We start from the raw sequence: 27,194 nt of genomic DNA, 5'->3' as shown, positions 1-27,194 counted from the left end.
CTCAGCACAGTGCCTGCGCCACTCAGTGCCTAATAAGCATTGGTTCAAGGAGGGCAGGGGACGTGTCTGCTCCTTGGGCAACTCCCAGGCAGCTCGGGCTGGGACCCCTCCTCTAATCTTGCCTGTGACCCGCTCTCATCCCCGCCCTCAGCTTTCCCTAGTCCCTTGCTGGTCACGATCTGCAAAGCCAACTTGTCTAGGCCTGTGCAGGCCTTAGGACATCCAAGTGTGTGTGAGTGTATGTGTGTGTGAGTCTATGTGTATATGGGTGTCTGTATGTATATGTGTATGGGTGTATACGTATGTATGTGGGTGTATATGTGTACATGTGCATGTGTGTGACACAGAGAGAGAGACTGTGACACTCCTTGGGGAGGGCTGAGGGCAGTCACTTCCCACTCTGCACACAGCATTCCCGCCATCTGGAATGCTCTCCCCAGTGTCACCAGGGTCCCAGCCCCTCCCACCCAGCCCTTCACACCTTGAGTTGTCATTAGGGGGAAAAAGGAACATGAGGGAGGCTAACTTTCCCAGAAGCCCACCCCTCGCCACAGGGTTTGCTCCCAGAGCCCTCTGCAAAGTTGGGTCCAGCTGGAGAGAGTTACTGGGATTTCACGCACATTCCTGGGGGGAGAGGGACTATCTCCCTGTTGGGGACCCTGCCAGGCAGGACCCTGAGCCCCAGCCCTCTCAGAGGGAGGAAGATGAGTGAGGCTATTGCCCAGCGAGCTGGGGAGGGCCAGGGGGCACAGGGAAGCCATTTGTCTGTCATGCACCCTGTGGACTGGGCTGGGCACTCCCTTCCGCCCCCCTGGGTGCCCTCTCCCCTTATCTGTCAGCTCCTATCTCCTTCCTCCCTCTCTCACAAAGGGCTGCTTTGAAGGGGAAAGAAGGACCAAATCTGAGAAGGCACACAGAGCGTGGGGAAAATAATGGCCTGGATGCTCCAGTATTTCTAGTGCTGTGACCTTAGCTGCTCTGAGCCTCAGTTTTCTCCTCTGTAAAGTGGAGAAATGGCAGAAATAAGTGAGATAACGCACACGGAGCTCCTGGGGTAGAGCAGCCTCTAGGAATTGTAGCAGCAGCAATAGTAGTGTTCTAACATCAGTGGTGTTCTCGGTGATTCCGACATTGAAGCACAATGTTGGTTCCCTCCTTTGCCTGGATTGTGGGGGAGGGACTGACCACCTCTGGTGAGCTCCAGATTCTTCCAGCCCCAGCAGGTGTTCCTTCATTACCCCTCACTGCTGCCCTCGGGAGCCACGGTCCAGCACCCAGCAGTAGGAAGCCTGGGCAGAGCAAGGGGCCCCGGGCTCTGCCCTCACAGAAACCAAACCTCACTGGGCTGGGGTCGGTGTCACCTGATGTCTTAGGCAGGCTCCCCAGCCCCCTTCCCACTCTCAGCTGCTGGGCACTGCACAGAGACTTCCTGCACTGTTGGAGCCTCCACTGTCCCTTGCGGAGGGGGAGAGACCAGGGGGTCAGGGTGGCCCTGCGGGAGCCTCCTCTCTCTTCTAGTCTGGTTGGAACTACTACAGCCATGGCCTGCCTCCCTGGGGTTGGGATGAGACGTCATGAGTGACAGGGTCACGTCTGACCCTGCCTCACTGTGGCATGATGGTATCAGCTCTGTGCGTGGAGCAGAAAGGTGTGAAGTCCAGGGCAGCTGAGACGATTCCTAGGCATGGTCTGGGGGTTGGGCTGAAGGCTACGATAGCCGGTGGATTCCAGAGCAGACTCAGCCACAGGGCATGGTCTGGAGCTGGTTCAGGGTGCCAGTGGTGGGTGGGAGGAGGGGACAGCAGACTGACGGCCCCTTCCCCGCCCCGACATGCACACTGCCCGAGGTCTCGGAGACAGCCTATTGTCCAAGCCCCTGCTCCCTGTGGAGACCCATCACTCGTCCCAGTCTTGGTGGGTGCCCAGGGGGACCGTCACCACCCACAAAGCCCAGGACTTCCCCTGCACGGTTTGAGGGATGGCCGGGGAAGGGGCTGCCTCTCCAGCTCTTTCAGGCTCTTCCCCCGCTGCTCCCCCTCTGAACAGGCTCTGGTTTTGGGGGAGGGGTCCCATGGGTCTCATTATGGACCCATAATGGTCTCCACACACCCCCTCACCCACTGCCTAAACTTCATGCTACAACAGTCACTGCCTATGAGGATAAACTTCTTCCATTTTAATTTATCTGGGGCAAGATGAGCCATTCCCAAAAGGAGTGTTACTAGGAAAATAAGAAGAATAGGAAATAAAAACATACAGGGGTGGCCAAGTTCATGGAGGACCTACTTCTTCTCCTAAGGTAATTTACCATCTAGCCACAGACTCACTAGAAATCTCTGAAGGTCAGTGCTGCTGGCAGAAAGCTTGGGCAGAAAGCCCTGGGAGGAAGTGAGGTCTGTCACTGGAGGTATTCTAGCAGGGCCTTGATGCTTCCTTGGTGGGGAATGACCTTGACAGCTCACTACATAATGATGGTCCTTCACTTCCGCATAGAACTTCACGGTTTACAAAAGGGCTTTCGCTGGCGTTCTGGAGTCTTTGGTGTAATCCTAGGAATTAGGCACAGCAAGGATTAACATCACTGTTTCGCAGACGAGAAAACTGAGGGACAAGAGAGAAGTGGCTTTTCCCAAAGTCACAGGGAGGTGGTGGCCACACTTGCTGGGATCCACATGTTGAGCCGCCAGGGCAAAGCTGCTCCACCCTCAGGGCGCCCGTGGTTCTTTCCTGACTCAGTCTCTCGTGGATGCCCATCCCACTTACCTGCCCCTTCCTCCAGGGTTGGACCACATTTGCAGGGTACTTAGGAGGTGGCTGGAGGTGATTCTGGAGTTAATGGGGCCTCAGCAGGGAGAGTGGAAACACCTCTACAGGGACACATTAACCAGATAAACTGGGGGCTCTTGAGGCTTCTGGGAGGGGCTGGGTGGGGAAGGAGACCTGAAAAGGCTAGAATTCTGGAAGCAAAGAGCCAGAAGCTGAGGGGCTATGTCTGTCTCCCTGCGAGTCACGGGTGTTGATGTTTTAGCTGTCTGTCCATCCTGGGCAGGGGTCCTCTGCAGGACCCCTCTCCTTGTGGCAAATCTCTCAAATCAAGTGTATACTGAGAGTAGTACTCAAAACGAGGGGATTTAGATATGGAAATTCTACGTTAAAATGCTGTGAAATTCAATGGTGCTCCTCTGGGCCTTCCCAAGGTGGGGAATGCACCGCACACAGGAGGAGCTCTGGTTCTTAGAGGGGGTGCGCTGGGCTTGGCGGGGGAGATGAGCTCCAATGCCCTGGGGTCGCTGGGGGCCAGGGGTTCGGAAGGCGCAGCAGATCTGGAGGCCTTCAGGATCTGGACACTTCTGGGGAGGTGAGGAGGAGAGGAACAGCTAGTTCTGGCAAGTTCTCTGAGTGGCACCATGGTAAGCCCGAGAGATTTGATTAAATTTGTTCATCCCTCTCAAGTTGAGGGGAAAACAATCTCAAGAAAAGAAACAGGGGACACCTGGGCTCTGGGTCCTTCTTGGGAAAAACACTGGAAGAGGTCAGACTTGGATTGGGGGTGGGCGTCTGGGTGGGGGAGGTGTGGGATCGTATTGCCTGTGCACAGGCCACGTGCCTCGTAACACCTGCCCCTCGCTGCAGCCCGCGAAGTAGGCCTTATTGTCTCTATTTTACCCCACTTGCCCCAAATCACCAAGCTGATAAGAGACAGATTTGGTGACTGAACCCAGGTCTGTATGACTCCCAAACTGGGCCCGCCCACCAATGCATGCGTGCCCCTAGGCCGTGCTTCGGGATCCTGGAGTACTACCTCAAAGGGGCCTGTGTGTGTTCCACACATTTCGTAAGTTATAAGCGGGTGTAAAACTGTGACCATGGTGGCATTTTGTTTCTTTTCAATGGGAGGTTCAGTAGGGAGCGAAGAGCACCTGGCTTGGAGTCAGAAGGCCTGGGTCCAAGTTATGAGTCAACCACCCGCCACCTGTGTGACTTTGGGCCAGACATTTAACATCCCTGAGCCCCGGGTTAATCGTCAGCTAAATGGGGTTCCTTGCTGACTTCCTCAGCTGGCTGTGAGGATCCTGGGGTGCCGGGTGCCCTCCGGCTACCCAAAGCGCCTGGTCTAGTCTAGTTGATTCCTGATGCAAACATTTACCTGGAGGTCCTCCCCACGCTGGGTATTCTACATCTTCTCCAGATCACTTTCGTTTTCCAAAATCATCTCTGATACCATCTCTTCCAGGAAGTTTTTCCTGTGAGCCCCACCTGCCCCTGATGACTCCATCTGATACCAAACGTGGTTCCCACAAGCTCAGTCAATCCCTGCCTGGGATACTCGCTGCTTTGTGTACTGAAACTTGTGTCAGGCCCAGGATTCCCCCAGGAGTTGGGCTGGTGTGGCCCCTTCTCCTGTCTCTTCTCCCACTCTGTTGTCAGGACATGACTCTGCCCTTTAGGAGGGCTGCAGGCAGTGGGAAGGGTGGTACAATGGTTAGAGCATGGCCTCTGAGGCCAGACTGCCTGGGTTCGAAGCCCAGCAAACTCTGTGACTTTGGACAACTCTCTTCATTTCTCTGGTAATGATGGGAATAGTAATTCTAAGTCTGAGGTAAGGATTTAATATCATAGAGTAATTTGAACAGTGCTTGACACTTGTGAGTGATATTATAAGTCTTAGCTATTAGTAAAAACTCTTTATTCACTGTGTAATTTCCAAATGTTATATAAATGTAAGGAATTCTTACTGTTGTTAGCCTTCTGGGACTCGATTTCCCCATTTGTGGGTTGGGGCAAATGATCTTTGAGGTTGCTCTGTCTCTAATGGTCTATAATTCTAAAATAGGTAGATAGATGTCTTGCTTGGGATCTGCACGTGTTGTGCTGTAGGGACAATAGGATAGGGCAAAGGACGGGGCACCCCAGGACCCAGGCTCAGGAAGGGAGAGGATGGTTGCTGGGAGGTGATGGCAGAAAACACCTAAAAGGAGGAAGCAGGTGTTGGAGGGTGAGTTTTCCCAATCAGGGGGTTCCTGTGTGCCGTTTTCACCCAGAGCCTGCGGGAAGGCCAGTACCAACCAGCTTTGGGCCCCAGTTCCCTTGTGAGCCTGTGATGTCTCCTGAAAGAGTTGCACGTAAGGGACCTACACTTTTCATTGAACGAAACCCCAAGTCTTTCTAGGGTGAACTCCGGAGAAAAACCCTGGAGACACATAGCAGCTGACACCCCCTAAGTACGCTGTCAGAGGAGACATGCGGAGCCCACTCCCACTGTGGCTTTCCCAGTGGGGACCGCTTCTCTGCACATCCCTTGTAAAGGCTTGGATCTCTGCTCTGCTAGCAGAGCAGATCCGTCACTTCTCTGCAGAGGAGGGTGGCATGGGGTGTTCTCACCAGTGAGGGGGCTGCTGCCCACCCTCCCCCATATTCCCCCTCCTGCAGCAAGCCAGACTCCTCTGGAAGCTACCCCTGCTCACTATCACCCCAGACACCTGGCCTCAGGATCAATTACAGTAGATAGAGACAATGGAACGGGGCGTGGTGATTCATCACTGTCAGGGCTGCGGGGGACCTCTCACCCCAGCCCCACTTGGTCTCCAGGGGTCGCCCAGGAGAGGCCACCAAGCTCCCATCTCCTCGGTTCTTTGTTCCACACGTAGAAAGTCATGAAATCAGAGAGGCAAAGGGTTTTGCTCAGAGTTACTGGGTGAGACGTGGCAGAGAGGAAGCAGAGCTCAGCCTCCTGATTCCCAGTCCAGGCATCTTTCCAGCACACTACCTGCCTCCTGCCTTCGGTCCAGCCCTGACCACCTGCACTTCCCTGCCAACCCATTGTCATCATCAGCGAAAAGCCCATCTGGGTGTGGCTCACCGTCCCCTGCCCTTGTTTTGGTGAAACTCCAGGAAAACTGCATAGCTTAGAAATCGACCGTGGGGAGCAGATGAAGGTTTCCCAGCTAATTCCACCCAGTGTCATCCTCGTGATACTTCGACAGCTCATTTCAGCCACAGGGCATTTCTTTGTGTCTTGTGTCAGAATTCCCGATTGCCAATGGTTGGCCCTTCCTTCCTGCTACTCTGGGACTCTTCCAGAGCACACACCATCCTCCCTCCTCTGGCTCTACCTGTCCTGTCCCCACCTCCCCAGGGCCTCCTAGGTACCTAGAACAGGGACCTGTCCCCAGATGACCACAGAGTGGCTGGATGGACACTAACCCATCCTCCAGGGAATGCATGACAATGGATTTTTCAAAAAAAATTTTTTAAAGTCTAGGACCCTTTCAGAACTCCAAATCTCTGATAGTCATATGAAAGTGTTGACATCCTTAGTCATCAGGGAAATGCAAATTAAATCACGAGATACCTCTATGCCCTTGCCAGATGGCTAAACCTAGAAGGATAGATGATACCAAGTGTGGGCAAGGAAGTGGAGGCATCAGAACCCTCTTACACTGGGGCATAAACTGGAAAACCGTTTGGCTGTATCTATCAATCCTAATTCCGTTCTAAACAGAAATGAGTGTTAAGTGCTCCAAAGTTACATACAAGACTGTTTGCAGCAACTTTATTCATAATTGCCCCAAACCGGAAACCACACACGTATTCACTAATGACAGAATAGAGGACTTACATTGTAGCAAATTCACACGATAGAACGTTACACAGCGAGGAGAGGCACACTGCAGATACATCTCATAGAAATCGTACTGAGTGAAAGAAGCCAGGCACACAAGTAAGTGCGCACTTCGCGTGATTCCATTTATGTGAAGTTCCAGAATGGGGGTGTTTGCCAGAGAGGGAGCTTGAACGAGCCTCCGTGACTTGATCTGGGGCTGATGACGTGGGGGTATACATATAACATGGTTATAAAAATATGGAGCTCTTCCCTTAAGGTTTGACACTTTACTGTTTGTATCCCTCAATACAATTTTCCTTTAAGTTAAAAATAACAAAGGGTTAAAACCTGACACAGAATCCTGGAAAGTAAAACAGTGGAAAGTTGAGATCCATCCTCTTGCCTCCCACCTCAGGAGGCTCTGGGGCATTCCTGAAGATGAAACTCTGGAGGGCATGCTGGAAGGCTTTGCTCTGGAGTAACTGTGGCCTCATGTTCCCACGGCTGGCCCCAGTCCCCCACCCCCCGGCGGTGGCCTAGCGTCGGAATCCCCACCAAAGCCATGCCCTTGAGGGGCACATCGCAGCCCCTCGATGCCTGTGTCCCTCCCACTAGCTGGTGGGTCTTTGCGTGGGATGATGCAAATCAGGGAGAAAGGAACTAAGGGGATGGTCACCCCACAGCCAGGAAGGCGCAGAGCTGGGATTCTACTTGGACTTGTCAAGAGTCCGAGTGCCTGATGTCGTCTCTATGACAGGTTCTGTCTCCATGCTGCAATCTGCTGCTGCTAAGGGCTGTTGCACAGTGGGGAAAATAATAGTAAGAGCTAATATTATCCTAGCTTAACCGAGCACTTACTCTGTTCCAGGCATTGTGTTAAGTGCTTTATAAAGGGATGATTCTCCTTTAATCCCCACAGCAGCCCTCTGTGGTAGGTGCCAGTGTTATCTGCTTTACAACTAACTTTCTCTCTCTATAACTATCTTTATTCATCCCAGCAGTCTGTTCACATGGATTGAGAAATAAAGCTGGGGGAAAGCAAGCAACTCGCCTAAGGTTCACACAGCGGACAAGTGGTAGGACTAGGGATTGAATCGAGATCAATGGACCCTAAGGCCCTGCCTCTTTCCTTTTACCAGGTTTTCAATAGATGTCGAGTGTGAACTCAACTGATGATAGAACCAGCATCTGAAAGGATCCCAACAGGCTGAAATGCTGACTTTGCCATTAAGATAAAACAGAGCAGAGATACATGAAAAGCACCACATTCAGGAGAAAAATAGGCAGCCCAAGTGCAGGTGAGAGAGGTCTGCTCAGAGGCAGCACACGTGAAAAAGACTCAAAGGTTTATTCATCCACCCGTCCATCCACCCATGCATCTGGAAATTTAACCACCGCAACTGAGCCCCTCTGTGTTCCATACCATCACCATGAGGTCAGCTGGGTTGGCTGTGCCACAGAGTAAGAGAGAGTACACCAGGTTCAGGGAGGACGTGCAGAGAGTCTCCCACCCCTCCACCCCCATCGCCTGCTGGTCAGATCAGTTCCTGGAAACAGCATGTATTCCCTGGCCCTCAGAATGGGAGGGAGCTGGTAATGGGTTTTCTTCAGGAACAGCTGGAGTAATGGGGTTTTTTTAAAGGCTCTTTTTTTTTTCTTAGAGCAGTTTTAGGTTCACAGCAAAATTGAAAGACACAGAGATTTCCCATATACCCCCCTGCCCCCAAATATTCACAGCCACCACTACCAAAATCTCTCACCAAAGTTGTACATCTGTTACAATCAGTGAACCTCCAGAGATACAGTATGACCACACAAAGTCCAAAGATAACTGGGATTTTTGATGTGAGTCAACTCACAACAAGTCAACTCCGCCAAGGCTTGAACCCAGGTTTGCCTGACTCCTAAGTCCAGGTTCCTAACAGGTGTGTTGCTAAGTGGCCTGGTGACTAGAGCAGAGGGAGAATCACATGAAAAAGAGGTTGGGCCAGGAGTAATCATCTCCAAATACCTGAAGGACTGTCCTAGGAAGGCCAGATCATGTAGCTTCTCAGGGAAATACCTAGACCAATGGGTGAAACTTAGGGGAGGGAAATTTCGTCTGAATAGAGAAGTTGCCCTTAGCTCTAGAGGCAGTGCGGTGCCCCTCTCCAGAGGCACCTGGGATGCTTGGAGGACAGCCCTGCCTTGGGGAGGTTGGGCCGTGCCACCTGCAAGATCTCTTGACTCTCACTTGGATGAGTTCGGTTTGGTTCAACCTTTATCGACCACCCACTCTGTCCACCCTGGGCTGGGTGCTGAGGATGAATAAGACGGGGTCTCAGCCCTCCAGGGGCTTACAGCCTGGTAGGAAGGCAGCTTGTGTGGTCCTATCACTTGCTGACTCTTTTCTCATCCATGGAGGCTCTCTCGCGGCTGAGGGTTCCATGGAGATGAGCTGGCCACTAACTGAGGGGACAGTGGGTGGGAGGAGTTCAGGCTGAGGGCACCCTAGCCTGCCGGTCTGTGAGTCAGTTATTCCCCCAAAGGTCTTTGCTCCCTGTTGAATGGAATGCCTTCCTCAGAGAAGGCTCTGGAGGGGGCCTCGGCTAGTCCTTGGGCAAGGAGGAAAGGGCATACGGGGCCCTGTGTGCCACCTTCCCTCTCTGTCTCTCTCCGAGGGTTCCCCCTCTTCTGCCTAACTGGACTCTAAGGGTACTATCACTGTCCTTCATAAACCCCATTGGCTTCTTCTAAGGTGGGATCACTGAGGAGCGACATCCCCATTCAGGGCGGGCCTGCGAGACTGCCTGCCTGAGCTTTTAACTCAGGATCCCACTTTCCCTCTCACAGGTGCCCAGTGGCCAAGCGCTCAGGAATGTTCTAAACCCAGAAAACCTGCTTCGTTAGTGTTACAAACACGGGTCCACCCTGGCTCCCTACTTGCCTCCAGGGACTGGCCTCCACTGCAGTCACTGTCATCCAGGATCCCGTCTCAGAGGGGATGAGAATGGCGATGATGAAGATGATTGATGATGGCGACAATACAGAGCATATTTGGCACCCAAACTCTTATGTGCATTAACTCACCGAATCACCTAACTACCCACCCCTCAGTCCCAGTTTCCCATCTCACGACGTGCCTCTTCCTCACGATTGACACCTTGGACGGCCTCTGCCTCCACACCGGCGGCTCTGACTCTGGCTGTACACTGGAACCTCCTGGGTAGCTTGTTGAAAATACAGCTGTCTGGGTCCCAACCCTAGAGCTCTGACCCTATTGGCCTGGGGGTGGGGCCTGGATATTTGATTTTGTAAATCCCCAGGTGATTTGGGTTGTGTGTCCAGGGTTTAGTTCCCTGGCTCAATGGAGCCTGCGGTGTGTGTTGATGATGCCCTGGGGCTGGTTCTTGAGCCAAGCAAGGCCATTCCTATCTATACCTTTCCTAGCTTGGGGTGAGTCTGGCCAGAAGGGCCAGCTTAGATGTGGCCCAAGGCAATGAAGCGAGGGTGCCCTCCGGCTAGGGAAGGCGTGGCTGGCAGAGAGGAGGGAGGGAAGGGGGCAGTGCTTGCAGCTTCTCATCTGGGAGTTGATGCTGGGGTTGGGGACTGGGATTTGGCCTGGCTCTGCCATCTGGCCTGTAAGCCGAGGCAGAAAATAGGGTTTGGGGGCCCTATACGCCAGTACCAAGCTGGAGCCCAAGCATTGCTCCCCAGAAGTGTCTGGCTGTGGGGAGAGGACAGAGGGGGTCTAGGAGCAGGGTCTGGCTGCTGTTCTCCTCCAGCTTTCACAGAGCCCTTTCCTCTTCCATTTTCCCACCAACCTATGTGCCTCTCATTCCTCAAAACCATTGCAGATACCACCTATGATATTCTGACTTCTAACAGGAAGTGTATATATGGCCTTCGTCTTGTTCCTGGCGCAAATCCTAAAGCCCTTGGAATTTCCTAAGGAATAAGAGTGAGAGAGGTGTCTTGTCATTCTTAGGACATCCCTTTCCACCACGCCTGAGTTTATGTTAATGGGCTGGCTTTTGGAAAGCACCTAAGGATGGGGGTTGGGTGCCAGGCAAACGAACCAAGTTTGGAGCTTCCGACCCCACCCCTGACCTCTGCGGAGGGGAGAGGGGCTGGAAATTGAGTTCAGTCACCAATGGACAATAATTTAATGGATCATGCCTATGTGAGGAAGCCTCCATAAAACCCCGGAAGGACAGGTTTGGAGAGCTTCCAGGTTGGTGCTGGGAGGGAATGGAAGCCCCACGCCCCTTCCCATATACCTTGCCCTCTGCATCTCTTCCACTTAACTGTTCCCGAGTGGGATCCTTTTACTCTAAACCAGTAATCTAGCGAGTAAACCGGTTTCCTGAGTTCTGTGAGCTGCAGGGAGGGGGTCGTGGGGACCTCTGATTATAGCCAGCCAGTCAGAAGCACAGGTAACAACCTGGACTCGTGATTAGCAGCTGGAGTGGGAGGAGTCTTATACGACTGAGCCCTTAACTGTGAGATCGGATGCTACCTCCAGGTAAATACTGTTAGAATTGAGTTGATTGCTCGGTGGTGTGGGAAAAAACTACATCAGCCCCGGGACCAGAATCACACCGCCTTTTCCAGGAAGTCTTCCCCATGGGTCCTGTCTGACCGACGGCTCCCCTCAACACCAAGTGTGGCTCCCAAAAGCCCAGTTTACACCCCATGGACGTTTGTTCTATTCTGGGGCCGTGGGGGAGGGGTACTGAGCCTTGGGTCACATCTAGTATACCCCCAAGGGAGTCAGGCTGGTGCCACCCCTTCCCCTGGATTCCTCCTCCTCCTCCTGCTCCCAGGACATGGCCTTGTCCTTGAGCGTATTTAGCACATGCTTTCTGATGGTCTGGTTACCAAACCTTAGTTTTCTTTCTAGGCTCCAGTTCTCCACATGCTGAACGAGTGTGTTGGACTAGAACGATCTCTTTTATTAGAAGAATGAATATAAGATGCTAAATTCCAAGTCGTCCTGGAATACTCTTAACACACCTTTGGTCTGGGGAACTTCTACACATCCTTCAAGGCCCAGTGGAAAATTCACCTCTTCTATCAAGTCTTTCAGACCTTCCCAGACAAAATTAGTCATTCCCGTTCTGTGCTACCATGGCACTTTACACATAGCTCTGCTTCAGTCCATGGCCAGCATGGCACTGTTTTGGGGTTTAGGACCCTGGAGGCTCTGAATTCTTTGAGACCAGGGACTCTGGGTGGGACTGTCACAGGCTCGCACAGTGCCTGGCCCAGGGTGGCCAAATGAAGGAATGCATGAGTGGATAAATGAATCCCTCAATTCATCAAGTTCATTCCCTTAACCATCTGCAGAGGGTAAGGTAAGGAGGATGGGAGAGAGGACTCCTTGGTATCCAGAGAGGAGCTTTGGCTGCCCAGCTATCTCAGTTCTGGGCCACAGTCGAGGTAAGGCAATGGTGGGCACACCCCAGGGGGACCTTGGCCTCTCAGGTGGATCCTGTCTCCAAGCCATCCAGCGTTTTGTCCTCTGCTCTGCTGAGGATGTGGGTGGAGCACGGGGGCAAGGGTTGAAGTTTGGGCAGAAGTAGCCTAAGTAGCAGAAGGTTCTTCCAAAGCCGAGCTCGACTAGAAAGCTACGTGTGTCCTGGCCTCCTGGTATCTTGGGGGATGGGGCTGTGCCTGGGACTAATTGGCTTGCCCTCCTTCGGCTGCCGGAGAAAGTCTTGGCTAATTTGCCGGAACGTTCTAGTTAAATGCCAATTAGGACATTCTGTCCATTGCTCTCTTCCAGTATATTAATAATGTAATTAAGCATTTATTGCCTGTGCAAATTAAAAATTAACTTAAATGGACAGCCTAGAGAACTGAGGAAATGACCGCTTAAACAACCAATTTGCATCTCACTCGAGTGTCGACATCCAAACACAGTCTAAGGTGCTGGGTTTGACCTTCCAGTGAGGGACCCAACCAGCTGCCAACAGCTGCTGGCTTCTCGTGCTCCCGCCAGCTCCGCCCGCCCCAGTCCTATGTATGGAGGGCGTGGTCTTGTCCCAGATGGGCGGGAGTGCTTGCTGCTGGGCAGCCACCTAGGCTTCCAGCGTCCCCACCCCCTTTTCTCAGGGGTGTAGGGTGTGGATTTCAGTGAAAGGAGATGCTGCTGGGGGTGGCTGGGAGGGGGCAGTCACTGAAGCCCCTGCCACTGCCACCCCTGGATCGATTTGTCCTGCATTCCAGCCCAGAAGATGGGAAGCAGATGGTGTTGGAGCGGGGAGGGCGAGGTAACCAAGGAACTAGGAGACCTTCCTTCCAACCAGCCCCCTGGGAGGTGGGGCGGGGTCTCTGAGAGCTTGCAGGGGATGCGGTCGGCAGTATCCTCCAAAAAGATGAGAGGATAAAGCTCCCGTCTCTGCCCTGTCCCCAGGGATCTAACACGACAGGTGTGACATTGCTGGTTTTCTTCTCCAAACCGCCACAGGAGGGGACTTGGCAGGAAGGAGCAGGACGGTGGGGGGGCGGGGGGGTGAGGAGGGGAATTGGAGGGGCCTGAGTAGGAGCTCTGGGGCAGGAGGGCAGGGGACTCTAGCCAGCACAGGGCCCTCCCTCTGCACCATCGGTCCCCAGACTCTCAGGCCGCATGTTGAAGGGCTCCCTGCTTGTGTCTGAGCGGCCAACCCCTCCCGATGCAGCTGTCCACAGTGGTGCCACTTGTGTGGAAGGCGGTTCAGTGGCAGCCCGGGAGCTGTGCTGAGGACTCAGGCAGGACCCTCACGTTTGCCTTTGGGGCTCCCGCGAGAGGGCGGGTTGGGGCTCCTTTGGCCTGGGCAGGGGGCTCCTTCGGGGTCCGAGTCAGTGTTTCAGAGCCATGGGAACGGGGCCCGGGGTGGAAGCTGCCTTCCTTGCATTAGGGCGCCGGCTCATCCCCGCGTACCCTGTCCTGCCCCCAGGTCCGTGGGGAAGGGCCCAGCTCCCGAGGGACACGAAGCAACCGGGGTTGTTTTAAAGACTTTATTTATAAAAAAGTACATTTTTTTTCCTCAGTACATTTTTCAACCCATCATTTTTTTTTTTATACAAGTAAAAGGGGGTGATGCAAACACCCCCTGGGTTAGGACCAGGAGAATCTGCTGGGCCGTCCCTGTGACCAAAGACGAAAACAGTGACTAAGAAAATGAAGCAAAGGTAGTGCATCACACTCCGGGGGGAGGGGAGGGGGCAGCTTCTCCTGGATTTTGTTTCCATTTATACAAAAAAAGAAAACCATTTTTTTTTGTTTGTTTGTTTCCGGCCAAGAATCCCATTCCTCACAGCAGGAGTCAGAAAAGCAGCAGCACGGGTGGGGCAGAGGCTCCTCTGGCCGTACAATCAGGCGGCAGCAGCGAGGTCCCAGAAGCCCTCACCGCCTGGGCCACGGCACAGGGGCCTGGGGCCTGGTGGGGCCCACCTGAGGGTTCCTGGTGGCAGTCAGGCCTAGAAGGTCTCCGTCTGGCCCCTGGGAGGTCTGGCAGCCCTCCCCTCCTCTCACGTGAGCTGCCCACACCACCTGACACAATCCCCAATTCCTCTGCTTGGAGGACGGCGGAAAAATTATTGCACCAGTGACTCGGGCACGCGGGAGGGGGTTGGCATGGGGGCACATGCCTGGGAAACAGGGCCCCCGTGAGTCTCTATTATGGCCCGAGCGCTGGGAAATCAGTTTTTCCTGAAGGGCTTTCAGCAGGACCAGCCCAGCCCCCTGGCAGGTCTGTGGGGCTGGGGCACCTGTGCTTGGGTCTGTCGGGGGGTGTGCGCCCTCGTGCACGCATGGGCCAGGCCTGACGCGGCCGCACGTGCGCGCCTGTGTTCCCTGATTCCACGCTGCTGCTCTTCAGATGCTTCTGATCAAAGGGGACTCAGAGGGTTGTTACACATTAGAACAATATCAAAATCTTAAGGAAAGAGGGGTATTGGTGGAGTGGGGGGCGGGCAAGGACGGGGAGGGCAACAAGAGGCAGGATGACAAGTGGGGAGGCCTTGGCACAATGCAGACCAAGTTTATTTCATTTCCAGCAAAGGCAGAAGCTCAGCTCACGTTGGGGGCACGGAGAAGCAAGACGTCCTCGTCTCTCTGCTGGGCCAGACCTTCCCTGTGCCAGCGGCTGTGGCTATGGGCCCAGCAGTAGTACCCACCGCCCCACAAACTTGGGGCACAGAAAACCCTGTCACCCCAGGCCCAAGTGCCGACCCCGGCCTCGTGCCGACTCTTGGCCCCGGGTAGCAGCTGCCCTGCTGGGCGTGCTGCTGATGGGTCCCTGCCAAGGCAGGAGCCTTCTACGTGGCCCACACATCTGGTGTGGGCCCCACAATTTGTGCTTTGCTGGAGGGGAGGGCTTGGAGGTGTCTTAAGGGGGACTCAGTGCTTTGGCTAGGCCCGGGGGCCTCCTAAGTCCATCATATAAGGAGGAAGAGGGGGTGGCAGTGCAGATAAAGGAGACACAGAGGAAGAGTCCTTTCAGTCTTGTGATTTCAAGGGGACAGAGAATGCCTCTATCAGGCAGGCCCCTGGGATTTCCTCCTGCCTGGGGGGCAAGGGGACCAAGCAGGGGGCCAGGGTGGTGTGAGGTGGGATGGGGTAGTGATGTAACATGGAAAAGGTCCTCTGCCCTGGGGTTGGCGGGGGGGACACTACTACTGCTGGGAGATGCAGCCCAGCTCCTCCACCCCTTCTGCCCTGTGGCTAGAAAGACCCCAGAAGTTTCTCCCAACTCCACCCCATCCAGTACTCCCAATGCCAAGAGAGGGGAGTACCGCCCCAGGGCTGGCATGGCTTCAGACTTCTGCTACGTGGCTACTGGGTGGTCTGGGCTGGGGCTAGGGCAGTGGGGGCTGGGGGGAGGAGCGTGACCCAGCTGGCGGGTCCAGGGTTGCCAGGGCAGAGATGGAGCTGGCTGGGGGTTCCATAGCAGCACCAGGGAGGGGAGGAGTAGGGCGGGAGGCTGGCGGCTCCCTTGGGAAGCCTATGGCAGGGTAGGTTGGTGCCCGTGGGGCACAGAGTGCTCTGCCTAACTCCCCCCAACACTTGCCATCCCACAGAGCCCCTGCACCCTGGGCTGAGTTCACTGGAATCCTCATGGGCAGGCATGAACCTGCCTCTGCCATCCCAGGGCCTTTCCCATCGAGAGTGCCGGGGGGGATGGGGTAGGCAAATGGAGGAACTGAGGCACTTGGAGCTGGGGGAGCAAATAAGGGGCTGGGCGGGGCCTTCCTCCATGGTATCCTGGGGAAGACCATCAGTCTCTGGTGATTGACAGGGACCCAGAGCCCCACTCAGGAAGGGAATCTACAACTCAAAGGGAAAGCTTCTCCAAGGTTCCCCACCTCATCCAGAATGGAGACCAGCGATAGCTGAAGCAGGACGGGGAGGGTGGCAAGCAGGAGCTTCGGACTCAGGATCCCTGGCTCCCCGTTCCGCTGGCACCTCCTGGCAGGCCCGGAGCAGCTACATCGGCCTTTGTGGGCCAGGAGCTACCTGGGCAATGCAGAGTCTTATCAGCCTGTTTGCAGAGCTCCTACTGTGCGGGCTTCCTTCTCCGGTGCCCTCTGCAGTGATCTTCCTTCACCTGTAGCTCCTGGAGGTAATTCCCTTCTGGGATCCCAGCTCTGACTCCCCAAGAAAATCAAGAATTGCTAGCACTTGATTGATAGGGAGAAATTCAAGAGACTTCCACGCTATAAGGAGCAGTTCAGAGCCAGCCTGAGATGCTAGGGTGGAGGCACCGAAGGGCCTAGTGTCAGCTCTCACTGGAAGCTTCTGAAGGCTGCCCCCATCCTCAGCTGGCAGGAAGGGGGAGAGGTGGAGCAGAGAGGTGGGCCTTGGGCAGTGTCCAGCCTGGGTAAGGCATGTGACCCCAGGGGGAGCACAGGGGTACACACGAGCGGCGTGTGTGTGTGTGTGTGTGTGTGTGTGTAAGTGTGCGTACGTGTTGGTAGAAGTGTATGGGAAGTGTGGGCCAGAGTCTACCTGGAGTCCCGCTATGTGGGCAGCAGACTGGGGTAAAGAGGAGGGACACACCAGAGCTGGGCCACCTTAACTCCCTGGAGGCCAATGAGGAAAACAAATGTAAAACTAACCTTGCCAGGTAAACACACTGCCCAAGGCCTCAGGTGGGGACCTCAGCTTGATTCCCTTAACAAACAAAGACAACCCTGGATGCTTCAGAAAAGCCACCCCCCTCCCCTACCCCTTGGGCGCAATGGCTGCCTAGCCCGGGGGTCCGAGCTCCAGGGGCCAGCTCACGGTGGGATGGGGGAGGGGGTGCCGGGTTCCCTCTCCCAGGGAAAAAGGAGCAGCATCTGGGGTCGGCGGCAGGGGGCTTCTCCTCTTGGAGCCCCTTCAGCCCTCCACTCGCAGAGAGAGGACACAGACAAATTCCAGTGTTGGGGGCAGGGGAGGGCTGTCTCCCCAAACCCCGGAGGGGACATCTAGGTACACAAGACGGGACTAGGGCTCCCTGCGGAGGGAGGCAGGTGGGGTCAGGGGAGGAAAGGTACCAGCAACACCGAAGCCACAGTGAACACACACCATAGGGGAGGGTGGGGGGGGCAGGGAGGAAATCAAAACAAAGCCAGGTCGTGTGCCCTGGGCTCCCAGGTACCCCGAGCAGCTGGGTGAGTCTCTGTCGAGCTCCTGGGGCAGTGGACGGTGGGGGGCGGGCAGGGGGCGTGCGGGTGTGGGCTTGGGGCAGGGGCTCTGCAGACGGGGCTACACGTACCACTCCTTCTTGGAAATGAAAGACCCGTCGTTCTGAGAAACCATGTTTTCCGCCAAGTCCAGCTGCTCAGGGTCGTACTGGTAGCCCAGAGTCCGGTCCCCGTAGCAGCCGTCCTGACGGGCCTCCGCCTCATCCACCGTGAAGTAGGGCCGCTTGGAGTCCTCATCGTATTTGGGGTGAGGGCCGCCCACCTTGCGCTCGCCCCCTCCGCCTTCCTCCTCCTCCTCCTCCTCCTCGTAGCTGCTGCCGCCCAGGGGCCCGGCTTTCTTCTCGTCGTCCGAGTCCTCAGGGTACTGCAGGTTCTGGGCCATGGGCGGGTGGTGCTGGGGGATGCCGGCCTTGCTGTAGCCATTGCCGTACACGTGCTTCTTGGTGCTGTAGTCGCCCTTGAAGGTGTGACGGCGCCGGCGCAGGGCCACCACGATCCCGCCGACCACCAGCAGCACCAGCATGATACTTCCCGCCACGCCCCCAATGATGGCCGTGGGCAAGGGCCCGGCGCGACGCCCGTGTTCGGGAGGAGACGGGGTGTAGGGGAACTCTGGGTGAGAAGAGATATGGAGGGGGACAGTGTCAGTGTCTGCTCCTGGGGAGTCAGTAGGGGTGGCAGGGGAGGGAAAGCCGGGAAGTGGGCCCACCCATCCAGGAGCCCAACACGCTGCAGCGTGGGTAGCTGGGGCCAGGGAGAGGCAGAGACGGCCCCGTAGCCCCAGAGCCCCCGCGCTGACTTTCTCCTTGGATGTGGAGCTAGCCCACCCATGACCCAGGGTCCAGTAGACGCCAGTTACCGCCATGACACCCCGTGAAGTAAGTATGCTATTAATTTCCCTCCGGCACACGAAGAGACGGGGCTTAGAGAAGTCAAATAACTTGTCCGAGGCCATCAGCCAATGACGCGTCGTTGATTCTCTTGCACTGAAAGCCTGTGCAAATGTCACTGCGCCCCAGCACCACACCTTGGCTTCTGAGACTCGGAGCCTGGAGCAGACCGGGTGCCCCACGCCTGATTTCATCTGCTCCGAGGTGCTGGCCCCGTAGATGCCCCGTGAGTGCCAGACGCCCGGGCTGTGGTTCTTGGCTGCAGTCTGGCCCTGCAGGGCAGGGTGGGGGCCAGGGTGCAGCCAAGCTGGGCTATGAGCATAAGACGCTCAGCATGGCTGTGCAGAAAGGGAGCATGAGAGTACGTCAGTAGCAAAGATGACGAGTATACACGAGCGAGCACGCGTGCCGGCATACACCCTTGTTGTCACGACCGGCCCACACGCGTGCTGATGTGATGAACGTGTGTGTACAAATACGTACACACTGAGGACAGAGCAGAAACAAAAAGACAGAAAAGGTGGAAAGAGAAAGGAAGTGGGTGGGCAGGGAGAGAAGGCTGGGCCGGTGTCTGTCTGCCAGTGGGGCCGGGCCAGAGGCCGAAGGGGTCCCCAGGTGAGGCTGAGGGAGGCGGTTCCCAGCACCACCACAGGGTGGCACCGGAGACCACGGCTGGCCTTGGACAGGAGGAGCTGGTGGGCAGGTCCAGGACAGGCCTGGAGGGCTGACCTCGGCTGCTCTCAGCCCTCCTCTCTTCAGGCCAAGGGAGGCGGTCAATCTGGGCATATGTTCTGGCCTTTGGGAATCTGTTTCTGCCAGCTCACTCCCCGATTCAGCATCACTAACTCCGTGGGAATCCTGTTCCTCCTACGAGACCAGTCCCTCCTCCCAGAGGTGGAGCCGGTCTGGTGTGTGAGCCTGTGGGGTGCTGTCTGCAGCGGGAGCAGGGCAAGGATTCTAGAAGAGAAGAGGAAGGGCATTCCACGAGTTCGGGCTGGAAGGGCTAATGAAAACACGGGGGCCGAAGAAAGGAGGCGATTTGCCTGCGTCACATGGCTGAGCTGGGACCACCCAGAGGCTCCTGCTCGGGCCTCTCCACGGGCGGGAGCTGGCAGAGAGAAGCACGACCACTGAGGACTCAGCTTCCCACTTGTCACCACTGTGTCCTCAGTGCAGGTCACCGAGTGGCCGCCCAATAAATATTTATTGAATATTCGTCCTCACTGCCCACTTCCAGAACAGTCTCCCTGAACCTCAAGCGTCTTCTCCTGGTTCACCAGGTCCCATCTGTTTACTGCCCTGAAAAGGGCTGCACACTTGCTTCCCGCGAGGTGGGAGATGTTGCCACAAGAAATGCCCAAGAGGCAGCTGGCAGGAACGTAGCCACCTCTGTACGTTCAACCTGCCGGCTCCCTCTTCAGTTCTTACCCCGTACCTGTGTGCTCTCTCCTCTCGCCACCTGCCTCATCATCGCTCCATCCACCCACCCACCCATCCACTCAGCAAACATGTACCGCGCATCTATTTCGCTAGTCACAGGATACAAGGAACTCACAGCCCAGCTGAGGAACCAAATGACACTCTTAGGCAAAGCAGCATGTGGACATCAAGGGCGCTGGCCGACAAGGGCTTCAGGAGTGCAGTGCAGGAAAGTCCTGCGGCCTGGAGTTTGAAAAGGCTTCTTGGAGGAGAGAAGACTTAGGCCAAGCCTTGAAGGATGACTAGGACTTGGAGAGGCCAGCAGAATAAGAAAGGCATCAGGTGGAGGAACCTGCCCTTCCTCTCTGACATGTTTCCTTTGCCTTCCAATACATACAGGGAGTCCTTGACCTTCAGCTTTCTTTTTGGAGCCTTCTGTCTGCAGACTGCACTGCTGGGCCTTCTCTCTGCTCCAGCCGCCTGGCTGGGGGCTCCATCCTTGGACCTCACCCTCTGCTTTCTGTCCTAGGGACAGACCTGGCCTCTGTATCATGAGTTCCCTTGATCCTGCTGGCTCTCCAAACCATCTCGGGTAGCTAGCTCTCCCCCAACTCTGGGGCTTTATCTCCAAAGGCCTCTGGGACAGCAGTTCCCAAGCTGTAGCCATGGAACCTCAAGCCATTGGCTCAGAGGGCTGGCAAAAATACTGGGGTCAGACGCTTTGGGAAATGTCTGTGGAGACAAAGCATCGGAGCCCTTTCATCTTCTCATGCACACTGTGGACTGTAAGAGGAGCACAAAGTGTTTCCCAGCCTACTGGAACACAAACCCCACCCTCCTGACTCAAGGACCATTCACAGGAGAAGTATTTGGGGACACACTTTGAACACTCTTCTATCTAGCACAACCTCACTTGGAATTCTCTCCACCCACTCAAGGCCCATCCCTCCCAACATGGCTCACCGTCTTCCCTCCAAACCCACTCCATTCAACACCACAACTCCACCATCATTTGTCTGCTCTTCCCGTTTAGAATCTTATTTACCTTTGACTCTTCCTTCTCCATCTCTTGGGTCAAAATCTGCCACCAAATCTTGTTGACTCTTCCTATTCAATAGCTTCTCGCTTGACACCAGGTTTTACTTTTATAGTAGATCCGTGAATCTCCCACCTTCATTTGGTCTCTGCCCCGCCTTTAGTCACTCCATCCACAGTCACCAGGTTAATTTTCACTGTGTAGACACTACCATTCCCTTTCTCAAAAGACTAGCAATGACTTCCCCGTTGCCTGTTGGACCACGTCAGTCTGGTCTTCAAAGCTTCCATCACGCAACTTGATCTTAGGTCTGGCCAACTCACCGTTCTTGCTGTCCAAGTAGATTCTTTTTCTTTAAATTTATTTATTTATTTTGGGCTGTGTTGGGTCTTCGTTTCTGTGCGAGGCCTTTCTCTAGTTGCGGCGAGCGGGGGCCACTCTTCATCGCGGTGCGCGGACCTCTCACTATTGCGGCCTCTCTTGTTGCGGAGCACAGGCTCCAGACGCGCAGGCTCAGCAGCCATGGCTCACAGGCCTAGTTGCTCCGCGGCATGTGGGATCTTCCCAGACCAGGGCTCGAACCCGTGTCCCCTGCATTGGCAGGCGGATTCTCAACCACTGCGCCACCAGGGAAGCCCCCAGGGAAGCCCCCAAGTAGACTCTTTACTGCAGACCTTTGCTCATGCTGTTTCCCCTGCCAGGAATGCCCTTCCTCATCTCCTTCTGCCTATTTCAGTGCTTCGGTCCCTTCTTTGTGCAGCCTTCTCTTCTCCAGCTCACACTTCTCTTTCTCTTTAGAATGTTTGCATACCAGTGGTCTGCAGCTTTCATTCTGATATAAACAATAGCTTACTCCATTTCGTTAATCATATACTGACATATTACAGTAAGGCCTGATAGAACAACCCACAGTAAATGCAAATTAGGATCTACCATGATTGGCTCTGATCCTTCTGCCAGTTTTCAAGTGGCTAAAGTTCTTTTCTTCTGCAGGAACAGGGAGAGGGGTTGAGGAAGTGGCAGTGTCATGATAATTTGGGACCGACTCAATTCAGCGTGTTCCCGTTGTGTACAATATTAGTTCAACTATATTTACTTTTATGCCTTCAGTAGCAACAGAGACCCAAAGAGAAGTAAATCCCTCCTACATTTCACTTGACTAGACTGAATTTTTTGGGCCCCACTAATCACAGTATGGTAGAGTTTACTGTATTGCCTGTTTCACGAGAGTGGCTGCTGTCCCAACTAGTCTGTAAATTCGAATTCAAAGTAAATCTGGAACCTGACCTCTTCTCACCATCTCCATCACGACTACCCTGATCCCAGCCGCTATCATCTCTCACCTGGATGGTTGCAGTAGCTGCTAACTGGCTTCCCCAATTCCACTCCTTCCCTGTACAGGCTATTCTCAACACGGCAGCCACAAAGATCCTGTTAAATCTGAGCTGAAAATGCTCTACATGGTCTGTGCCTCTGCCTTCATCTCGTGCTTTCCTCCCAGCTCGCTCCACTCCCAGCTTCCTCAGGGCCTTTGCACTGGCGGCTCTGCGCCCTGGAAAGCTCCTCCCCTCGGTGTCCCATGCTCACTGCCTCAACGCCTTCGGGGCTTGGCTCCAACTTCTCACGGGGGTCCCCTTCTCGCCAAGGCCTCCCCTGACTACCTTATCGAAAATCACAGCTCACGAACTCCCGCCCCCAGCACTGTGAACCCCTCACCCTGCTTTTCTTTTTTCCTGATCACCTTCAAAATGACCACAGAATTTTTCAAACGTATTTTATCTGCTATTTGTTGTCTGTCCTCCTGTGCTAAAGCGTAAGCTCCACGGGGACAGGGACTTTGGCTCAGTGATGTACCCCCTGCCACCTGGACGGCCTGGCACGTGGCCGGAGTTCAAGAACATCTGGCGAATGAATTCTACAGAGGCAAGGCCATGTCTCAGAGGTGAGCCTCTGGGTCTCTTCCCTCTCTAGGGCCTTCTGTTTACCTTTTCCCTGCCTGAGTCCTAAGTATGTTTACTCTTCCCTGGAGATTTTTGGGACCAAAGGGAACCCTGGTTATTTTGCCTACTTTAGGGCCAGCCTGCCTAGAGGCAGAAGACCGGTTAAGATGACCTTCCAGCAACGCAGACTTGTGTGGAGATGCCAAGTGAGGGTGCAGAAGGCGTGCACGTGGGGACCTAACTCATTTGTAAGCAGAGGTGGCTGTCTGGTGTGGAACGGAGCGCCCTCCCCTTCTACCCCTGCAGCTGTCACATTCAGCCAGTAGCTCCCGTCTTTGTGCCAGTAGCAGAGCCTCAAAGGCCGCAGCTGGTGGGAGAGAAGAGCTGGGCCGTGGGGTCATCTGCGCTTCCTGGTGGGGGACCAGCCGGCTCCCCTCACTTCCTCTTAGGAAGGGGGCAGCCCAGCCCCATTGCTGAAGGCTTGCAGCCTCCCCTCGGGGATGGCAGGCTGGCTGGGACCCTGGGGCAGTGGAGGCTCCGCATTCCTTTGGGGCCGGGGGTCTCCTGACTGAGGTGGGTGGGCTAGTACGGGGGTTTTGGATGGATCGGAGGTGGAGCGAGGGTTAGGGTTTAGTCTGGTTCTAGGATCCAGAGGAGGTTTGGGGTCAAAGAGAACGTTCGGGCTTCTCAAACCAACGCCTGCTGCTTCCGCAGGCAGGCAGGCAGGCAGGCAGTGCTCTGGCACCAGAAGCCTAGGCCGGGAAGCTGTGAGAACTACACCTCCCAGTGTGCAGTGCTGCGGGCCCAGGGAGGGGGGAAGGCCTGAGGTCAAGCTCCGGGAAGCCCTTCTCCTGCTCCTGCAGCTGCAGCAGCCGTGCACTGCGCAGACCAGTGGGCAGGGCCTCATCGCGGTGGAGGGGAACTGAATCCTCCCAGGGGTGTGGACGCAGCTGCCTCCCCACAGGCTCCTCAGCGCTGCCACGGGCGGCCCGGAGCCGGCCACATTTGCCCACAGCACAGCTGCGGGCCCCTTCTGCACACTCAGCACGCAGACAGCGCTGGCCTGCTCGCCTGTGCACGTTGACACGCTCAGAGGCACACGCCCACACTCACGCCTGGGCACGCACGCTCGCAGGCTCACACAGCCCTCCCTTCTAGATGGACCTCCAAGCCCCACCAACCCTTGGTCTGAAGGACTCACGGCCTAAAGCGCAGACCCTGTTGCCTTCACCCCCGATGACTGGGCCGGCTCAGCGCCGGAAATGGAAACTGGGGACACCCTGCACCCCGGTGGCCTTCCTGCCTGGCTCCTGGGAGTGCCCTGGACACTCTTCTCCGGACAAACCCAGTCCCAGGGGCAGATGCTGCCTTCTTTGGCCTCTTTCGTCTGGTCAAGGCCATACCCTCGCAGCCCTCCCCATCCTCAGCGTTGCCCCCAGAGGGAGGACGGAGGGGAGCTGACAGGTTTGTTTTGTGACTAGGGGCCAACCCCATGAAACCGCCCCTGGGAAATGGGCTTCTCTGTGGGCCCGGGCCCCGTGAAGTGTATCCGCAAATTCCGGTGGGTTTGTCTCTTCTGCTGTCAGTCGCACGGCCACAGCCTGGACCTGTCATTTCCCTCTAGAAAAACACTCATTGTACGTACAGCCCCTTACTGGTCCCCCAGGTGCCATCCACACAGCCTCCCAGGCGCTCAGTCTCGACCACCCTCCTTGCCACACTACTGCTTTTGGAGGGCGCCCACGGCCAAGAGAGAGGAAGCTCTGCTCCCTCTGTTCCAGCCCCCTCGGCCCCAGCCATTCTCCTCCCACACACTTCCTCCATCGCCGCCGCTCACCCACCACTCGTCTTTGGAGGAACAACTCAAAGGCCACCTCCTCTGGGATCTGCGATCCCAAGAAGCCTGTGCCAAAGAGTGTCTGTGCAGGTGGTGCAGCGGCCCTGTGCAGGTGTGCCCTGCACACACGTGTGTCTCTGGCACGCACCCTGCTGCACGCCTTCCTCTGCTCTGCTCTTCATTTCCCTCACCAGATACGCCCAGGGCAAAGCTATTACCTGTACGACAGCCAGAATGAAAAATTAAATTTCCACTTATCCATCTCGTTCATGCATTCCCTCCAGAACAGCGGGGCTTGGAGCACAGGGCATGGCTGTGCCCCCCGGAGACCAGCCGATGCGGGAGGAAGGCTGGTGGGGTCTGCGGCTGCCCGTGAGTACGAGAGTGAACAGAGCGAACAGCTCTGAAAAGGTTCAGGCCGCCTGGCTGAGTCTTCCTGAGGGGGCTGAGAGACCTTCCCTCGGGACAGCCAGTGAAACAGCTCCTGGGCCCATCGATGATTCAGGGAGCATCACACTTCCCTGGCTCCTGCCTAACTGGGCTGTTAACGACAGAGTCCCCTTACGCAAGGCCCTTCTCACCACCCATGTGTGTGGCTTTGGTGACCACCCCCATCCCGCTCTGTATTTGGGGAGCACGCGAGGACACGCTGCATGCCTCTTCCAGCTGGAGCCCTGGGCGGCCCCGGCCCACCTTCCCCGCAAGGCCACCTAGGCCTGACCACAGATCCCACTGAGGGCACCACTGGAGCAAACACGCCCAAGGAGATGGCTCACCTCCACGCTGGTTTCCCTACCTTCCTTTCCTCTCTTTTCCCAGCCTGGGCCTGGGAAGTTGCTCCCTTTCCTTCCTCCCTGCTCCTGGACCTGCTGTGTCTGCCTGCTGCGCAGTCCTGCGCTCACGGTGGTCCTGCATTCTCCTGGGCTTTGGGAGAAGGGAGGCCCTGACTTTCCTGTCCCGGCCCTGCCTCTGGGGTAGGGCAGTACCACTTAGCCCCGTAAGCTTAATGGGCCTCTGGCCGGTCCGCTCGTGCTGGGCAGTGGGATCAATGGGAGGTCATTGCTCCAGGGTTTCTTGGCCTCCGCCCCTGATTTCCCCAATCAGCAGTTTCCCCAGAGAGCCTGAGTGGTGGAGGGGGATGCAGTGGTGACGTTGGTGCTGCACTGCTGGGTGAAGGTATTGCCATGCAGGAAGTCCATGCTGTGTGCTAGGCCGTGGTATACAGATTTGGCGTGATCAAAAGGAGCCTGAGATAAGTATGATGGTCTCTGTATTACAGACTAGGAAGCTGAGGCTCAGAGGGGTGAAGGCCACACAGCCAGGAAGAGCCAGTATGTGAACACATTCAGGCCAAGTCTGTGCTGTCCCTCACATGACCCCCATCCCCCCAGGTGGTCGCGCTCCCTTATGACATTGTTCACCCTCATGTACCACATGGCCAGAGCTCAGGCGCCTAGAGGCTCTTATGGAGCTTTGCTCAGACTTTCTCCAGGGGGCGAGAAGTGTGTGACACTGGCCTTACCATCCTTGCCAACTTATGGGAACGCCGAGACCCTAGAGTGGGGGAGGGGCTGTCTCAGCTTTCCCCAGGCTCCACCTCTGACATTTCTTTTTTTTAGTGGGGGGGGGGGGTTAAGTAGAAAAGAATAGCTCTATCACTTTGCCAGGCAAAGGGGGACACAGCGGGCTCATGCCTTGAAAACTGTGTTCCCTCTGACATTTCTACCACCTTAGCCAGTCCGAGAGCCCAGAGCAGGGAGTTGAAGAAAAGAGCAAGTGACAAGTGACTCCATCTCCTTCCAACTCTGGTGACAGAGGTGACAGAACAGCCCCGAGGACAGGTGGGTGCAGCCCTCGGACAGCTTCGGGCTGTTTTATCAGCAGCTGTGCCTTGAATGTACCCACAGGTGAGGCCTCCCACCTCTGAGAAACAGGCTCAGAGCTAATGAATCCTCAGGACTTGCCCAAGCTCTGTGCCTGGAGCCAGGAACCGCCGCCCAACATCCAGTATCCCTGAACCTAGCTCAACATCTCTCCGAGGTCACTTCCTGTCCAGCTCAGTAGCAGCATGATGTCACTTCCTGTCCTAGGAGGGTCTTTCTGTCACTTTCTCACCCTGGAACTAGCTCAGATACAGGGTTAAAGACACCCTGGTTGCGAAGTTGTGATGGTACTTTACCCCTCTGTTGGCTTGTTTTGATCTTTCCATTAATAATGATAATGACAGAGACAAGATAATAACACGAGCCATTTATTGACACACTGGTCTGTGCTAGGTGCTTGGCCTACGTTATATAAATTCTGACGACAAGCCTTCAAGGCATGTCATACTGTGCCCGTTTTACAGATGACGGCTTGTCCAGCTGTCTGACACGGAAGCCCATGCTCCTTTCACGTTCCATGTGATGTCTCCCCCAGAACATCCCAGCCCCTGTGTTCCCTTTGCTCTAAGAGGTCAGGAGGCTGAGTCTCCCTCCCATCTGCCCTGAGAGAGAAAAATGCAGGGAAGATAGCAATTCAGTTGCAGGGCACACAAACCACCATGGCTTTGGGCTGTATCCTGGCTTTCCCTCTGTATCTTTGCTTGAGGTAAGCCTCGCCCTCCAGCCCACGCAGGTTTCCTGAACTGCAGGAGCGAAGCTCAGAGGAGATGAGCTCCTCCCACAAGCCCACCCCACCAAGGCAGCATCACAGGTGTGCAGACCCATGGGCAGGCTCTAACCACGCCCACCCCCAAAACAGCATTGCTGTAAACAGCACTTCCTTCCTCCCTCCTGGAGCCTCCCTCCTGCCCCTCTCTGACTGGCGGGGGCGG

General features: G+C 55.6%; 1 protein-coding gene across 2 annotated transcripts in view; it reads right to left on the bottom strand.

Annotated features, from left to right (window-relative positions):
* Positions 1–27,194, bottom strand: part of NECTIN1 (nectin cell adhesion molecule 1) — a 90,218-nt gene that overhangs the window by 8,158 nt on the left and 54,866 nt on the right. Inside the window, exon 6 of one of the 2 annotated variants that reach the window (XM_032641582.1) lies at positions 13,572–17,869. The exons of the other annotated variant lie outside the window; for it this stretch is intronic. Coding sequence (XP_032497473.1) covers positions 17,319–17,869 — 551 coding nt within the window. The 3' untranslated portion in view covers positions 13,572–17,318. Of the gene's footprint in view, positions 1–13,571; positions 17,870–27,194 lie in introns of those variants that run through there. 2 annotated transcript variants of the gene reach the window in all.

The sequence above is a fragment of the Phocoena sinus genome, chromosome 8, assembly GCF_008692025.1.
Source record: "Phocoena sinus isolate mPhoSin1 chromosome 8, mPhoSin1.pri, whole genome shotgun sequence".
Classification (NCBI taxonomy): domain Eukaryota; kingdom Metazoa; phylum Chordata; class Mammalia; order Artiodactyla; family Phocoenidae; genus Phocoena; species Phocoena sinus.
Note: the sequence above shows the minus strand (reverse complement) of the source record. Positions and strands in the feature narration are given on the sequence as shown.